The following is a 6,000-nucleotide window of genomic DNA, read 5'->3' as shown; positions in this document are numbered from 1 at the left end:
TGCTTTACTCCTTGGATTGATGTTGTTTAGAATAGTCCCTATTACCAATTGGGAGGGATTCAAAAGGTAATTTGTAACCCTTTACCCAATTTAATAATACTTTATTGTCTGACAAGCACTGCCAATTTTCAAAAAAGTATTTCAACCTTCCAGCAAAATGACTTACCTCTAGTACCTTCTCCTTGGATAATGGTTCTCGTTCTCCCTTCCTAATGTCTGCTGAGGCTGCCTTTTTTGTTGTCTCTTACTCCTCCATGCCTGAGGCAGGCCTGACCGGTTTAAATAACTCGAATTACAAAGTTTCACGGGTTAGAAAAATTAAATTAATTAAAACTGGCAACAATAGAGTATGTGAATACTCTACCCGCTAGATGTCGGGTGCCGGCCATCATTTTTTAGTGACAAGTACCTAGACCTTTCTTTCGCAAAACTGGGTGTTTTCTCGTAAAAGATGGTAAATAAAATGCAAATAAATATTTATTTATGAACAAACGGTGGCCTTATCGGTAGAAAAACAACGCCATTGTCAATATCGCGTACTAACTGGTAAGTCGGCTCATAAACCATCTCAGTAGCGTTCCGGCCAAAAATATAATCCACATGGGTGAATTTCTCGAATGGAATCACGTGAATCTTCACTGTATTGGGTATATTGGTCACTGCTTCATAAATATCCTAAAATAATTCAGAAAATTGCCATCAATGAACAAATGTCATTATTTTTTCTTGTAAGACTGACAACACTGTTTAGAATGATCATACACATCCTACTTGAATTATGTAAATCGCAAAGTGCTGTTGCCGCATGTTTGAAATTGTCAAAGCTTTCTCGTTGGTATTATACAGGGTGTATGGGACACCCTGGTCAAAAATGCTAGAGTATATACAGTAACCATAGAGGAGTAGTTTCAGAGTGGACGCCGATGGTCAAAAGTGCGTCGTTTGCAAAATACAAAATGTTAACATTTTTCAAAAAAATGAAATTTTTCCCTCTGTATTAAAAACATGTTTAAGTTTTAAATGATAGATGGTGAGGCCACTTTTTGAGGAAACGCAGGTGATACTTCTGGCGTACTTCTCTAGGGACGGACTTGCATCACGTGTTTCAAATTAAAAAAAAAAAAGAGCTCTCGAATTTTTGCTCTCGGATGCACCGTTTTTGTGTGAAAAAATAAAATCCATACAAGGGTTCTTTACCTAAAAAAATAATTGGATATTTTTAGAAGAATTACACAAAAAAAAGTTGAATTATTTTCGACCAAATCCAAATTTGGCAGAGGACGAAATAGTAATTTTATGAAGTTTATTACTTGATGTAGATTTTAGGTCATAACTTGAAAACCACGGGAAGTATTTTTATAATTTTCGTAAAAACGTCACTCTGAAATAAAAAGTTTGGTAGTTAGGGCATTTTTGGTAGGGCCACTTTTTTTAATATGTTATTTTCGTGACCCAGATCAAGTGCTTTGAGTTTTAGGGATTTTAAGTAAAATCCAAGCAAGTTTCAATCTTTTTTCTTTATTGCGAACGTTTCGGCCTGTATTAAGCCTTTTTCAGGAAATTTTTTTTTTGCTCATTTTTCATTTTTATTCAAAATATTTTTATGAAATAGTTATTTTAGAGCAATTTTATATATAAACATTCTTTGTGCCTCAAAAACTTTTGAAGTTAAAGGCGATTTCGTCATTCAAGGTATGAAAGCCACCAAATTTGAAAAACGTTCAAACCAAATTGTAATTTTATGTTTTTTATGTTTTAACGAATATTTTTGCTTATAACTTGGAAACCACTGGACATATTTTCAGAATTATTTCACGTCAAAATAGTGGAATTTCTAAGGTTAAATTTGACTGTAAAAATGTCACTCTGAAGTCAAAATTTTAATGGAAACGGCATTTTTGGTTGGATCACTCTTTTTGCGAATTTTTTGACCAATTTCTTAATTTTATTGCAAATATTTCTATGAAATAACTGGAATATTTTTGAAAGAATGACACATAAACAAATCTAATTATTTTCGAATAATTTTACATATAAACGTTTTTTTGTGCCTGAAAAACTTTCTGAGTTAGAGGCAATTTTGTCATCCAAGGTTCAAGAACCATTAAATTTGGAGAATCTAAAGCCAAATTGTATTTTTATGATTTTTATTTTTTAAATGAACATCATTGGTCATAACTTGAAGACTACTTGAAATATTTTCATACTATTTTTACGACAAAATACTGAGATTTCTGAGGATGAATTTGAGGGTAAAAAACGATTTTGAGTTAATAAGTTTGGTAGTGAGGGCCATTTTGGTTGGAGCACTTTTATAACAATTGAAAAAAAGCTGTAATTTAAATCGCTTCCTTTTGGAAAATTAGTGATAGCCCCTATAAAATCAACTAGATTTAATGATAGATAACTATTCCAAAAATGTTATTTAAGGTCCCGAAGTGCTTATCCTATAATTCGTAAGATATGAGCTTAATTAAGCACAGAACTTGCGCATTTTTCTTACAAATAGTCCAGGACGATGGCTGTCTCGCGCTGTAAGGTCTTGCCTAGACCAGAGCCACAACAAGAGATGGATTGGTAGAGGTGGTTCAGTCCCTTGGCCAGCAAGATAACCCGATTTGAGACCTCTAGACTTTTTTGTCTGGGGCGCCATGGAACAACTCCTGTGGCCACCAAAGTGGATCTAGTTGCCAGAGTTGTGATGGCTGCGGAATTTCTCAGCAACGATCTAGGCGTATTTGTATGGAAATGCATGCAACACTTTGATTTGATTGAAAGTATTAGTAAATTTTTTATTGTATGTTTAAATTATTTATACATTTATCGTAATGATATTGAACTTCTCGCTATGTCAAAAAAAAATTTTAAGGATCCTTGAATGGATTTTATTTGCACACGAAAACGGTGCATCGGAGCCTAAAATTCTAAGAACTTTTTTTTGTTAAAAATTAATAGAGTAAAATTGACCAATTTTAAACCTTTGTAAGTGTACCTTATATTAATTTTTTTTTCTGTGTCTGTCTTTTGTTCGAAACTATTTCCTTTTAGTACCCCCTGATGATGGACAACACTGTGTCCGAAATATGTAGAGAATTTCAAGTTAACTAAATGTTTAATAAATAAATGGAGGGAGACTGAAGGATTTTCATTTTACCTTATCTCTCCACTGCAAGTATGGACTATTTCTTCACTATAAACTTATTAAATTACAATTTTTGGTTAAACTCATTTTACGTACTTAAATCTTATTTTTAAATTAAATATTATCTTGCTATCAACTATCCTGAATTTCTAACTTAATAAAACTAAACCCAAAAATCCCCAATAATAAAGTTTTAAATACAAATAAATTTTAAGGCCGAACCTGTGCAACTTTTCACGCTTGAGTGGCTGTGACTGAGGTCAGGCGTCTAACAAAATAGTACGTGGGCGCATATAGTCAAATTTCACGAATCAAATGTATAAATTATTTAAAAAATGCTTAAAACATTTATTTATTTAATGAAATGAATAAATATCGCTTAGAATATTACTTTATTACTCTTTCCACATAAAATTTTGCTATTTAAACAATATAATGACAATACAAGCAACACCGGTACACGGACTATTCGCCGCACATCAAAGATTCTAATAGATCTTTGAACTGAACTATACATATTTCGATAAAGATTTTTTTTTTTAATGATGTACCATTTTTTTACCAAGTACCAAGTCCGTTCCTGGAGAAGTCAGATCACCTGCCATTTCTTAAAAAGTGGCCTTACCCCTCTAATTTAAAACTTAAAATTGCTAAAACCGTTTTTAATACAGTTAGAAAAATTCGTTTATTTTTGAAAAATTCCTACACCCTGTATTTGAAAACGACACACTTTCGGCACTATGTCAAACCACGTTTCTATAGTTCCTTAGTACATACTCTTGAATTTTTGACCAGTTGAACGGGAACTGCCTATAGTAATTATTAACCTCTAGTTGGATGATACTATCACGTCGTCCTAGAAAGAATGCGGTTGGTACTTTGGCTGCAGCAATGTTGTAATGCGGTGGATATAGTTGGCCGTACGTTTTGAGGTTTTTTTTTGGTCCGTAGTCGTATTTCCTAAAAGACCCTAAAAATTGAGGAGGATTTTATGGGGAAAGAGCCAGCGATGAAAGAAAATACTCAAATAAGAACATGCCCGAAAGTCTTACCGTTATTAACATTATCCATAAAATGATATATTTGTCTAGAGGATAACCTCGGTAGATTGCTGGCAATTACCTGAATGTCCTAAAAAAAATCTTTTTCACATTCAAATTGAAAAAACAAAGACAATTTGTACCTCCGGATGTTGTATTACGGACGTGTGACTTCCGATAACAGCCGTTACTAATATACAGATTTTTCGGAATTCGGAATCGGCACACGCCAACCTAATCACTGGCTTAAACGTTTGGGTGATCGGTACAAATTCCTCTAGACCCAGTAAGTTGTTTAGGCCCTATTTGAAAAAAAAAGAACTTTGCCAGTAAAATGAACCTTTTTGTTCCGATTCTCCGTCACACCTAAGAAACATGGACGATCGCATCAAAATTAGGTGGTCTTCACTGCATGAGAATTATTATATTTTAGGACAAAATAGGACGTGCTTTAAAAATGAAAATTCGTCATGCGAAAAAGCATTTTTTTTCTTATAAATTAAGACTTTTCCATCTCACTCCTACGACTACTTGGCGATCGCGCTAAAATGAGCGATAACATAAATCGTCTGTAGTGGGCTTAACTACATAAGAAAAATAATATTTTAAGACGAGTTGAGACGTACCTGAAGAATAAAATGCAGTAGAATGTGAAAAAAGCGACGTCTTACCAACTCTTGAATATAATTAATTAACACGTTAACTGCCATGTGTACCACCAGGCACCAGTGGACACAGAACTTCTTACCTTCCAAGCCATGTGTACATGGGGCGGCCACAACACGGAAATAGTTTGTTTGAGAATGGCTCGGGAATATGACACAAAATATTGACGTTTTTAAATGATACGTTTATTTTTTCAATGGGCAGTAATTTAACATGTAAAATTGTTATTTATAATTATAAAATAAACAAACTAATTTTAAAAACAAAATACTTTAAAATGAAAAGATTATTTTATATTTTTAAAAACATGTTTTTGGAAAAAACAGTCCATACAAATAAAAATATTTTCGTCACAACCTAAACATACGTAGGAAAGTCTTTTGGTATTTTTTACAGCATAATTACGCCCCTGTTCTTGTGAGTTTTTTTCGTAGCAATATCTGCACCTGCCTCTTTTTAGCTTTTTCTCGATATCTGTCTTTTCGGAAACTTTGTGCTCTTTTGAGGGATTCATTGGGATTGGCGGTACTGCCGTTTCCAAAAGTTGCATGACAAGATTTTCTTTGAAAGTCGTTGAAATTTTTTTCTCGTTAATTTTATTGTACAGATTTAAGGCATTTACGACTGAGGTACCTGTGATAAATTAAAGGCCAATTTTCTGTACCATTTAATTGACTTTCTAAGAGAATTTAAATAAGCTGATATTTGGTGTGACATATCAACAAATGATTTGGCCTTATTATAGTCGATTATTGCAGAAGGTCTGAGCCTAGGACCCTCTCTATGGTGTACTTCCTTTAGTTCATCTGTATGTTTTGTGGATAAGAAGAGCACGTCCCTCTTGTCATGCCACTTCATAACAACAACTTTATTTTTATTTTGTTTTGCAACAATTTCCCCTTTTTTTAATTTTGCATCAACTACAGACTTTGGTAGGTTTCTTCTGTTTTTACGAATCGTTCCAACTAGATGAGTTGATCTATTTTGCAACTTTTCCGCAAGAGCAATAGAGGTGTACCAATTGTCTGCAAAAAGGGTCCGGCCACTTTCAAGCAATGGTTGCAACATTTCCATAACAATAGATTCCGCAACCGATTGTCCATTTATTTTCTCTTTACCACAATATACTTTCAGGCTGTAAGTAAACTTTAA

General features: G+C 33.5%; 1 protein-coding gene across 5 annotated transcripts in view; it reads right to left on the bottom strand.

The window, feature by feature from the left end:
* Nucleotides 1–459: 459 nt before the first annotated feature.
* The window catches only part of LOC126739680 (lipase 3-like), a 48,969-nt gene continuing 43,428 nt past the window's right edge, over nucleotides 460–6,000 (bottom strand). For 3 of the 5 annotated variants that reach the window (XM_050445469.1, XM_050445472.1, XM_050445471.1), the window contains exons 4-7: nucleotides 4,326–4,484; nucleotides 4,195–4,273; nucleotides 3,970–4,112; nucleotides 460–675 (exon numbers count right to left, since the gene is read on the bottom strand). In XM_050445469.1, coding sequence (XP_050301426.1) covers nucleotides 478–675; nucleotides 3,970–4,112; nucleotides 4,195–4,273; nucleotides 4,326–4,484 — 579 coding nt within the window. In that variant the 3' untranslated portion in view covers nucleotides 460–477. Of the gene's footprint in view, nucleotides 676–741; nucleotides 875–3,919; nucleotides 4,113–4,194; nucleotides 4,274–4,325; nucleotides 4,485–6,000 lie in introns of those variants that run through there. The other 2 variants (XM_050445473.1, XM_050445470.1) reach the window with 2 other exon arrangements.

This window comes from Anthonomus grandis, chromosome 8 (assembly GCF_022605725.1).
Source record: "Anthonomus grandis grandis chromosome 8, icAntGran1.3, whole genome shotgun sequence".
In the NCBI taxonomy this organism is placed as follows: Eukaryota; Metazoa; Arthropoda; class Insecta; order Coleoptera; family Curculionidae; genus Anthonomus; species Anthonomus grandis.
This window is presented reverse-complemented; position numbering and strand designations above follow the sequence as displayed.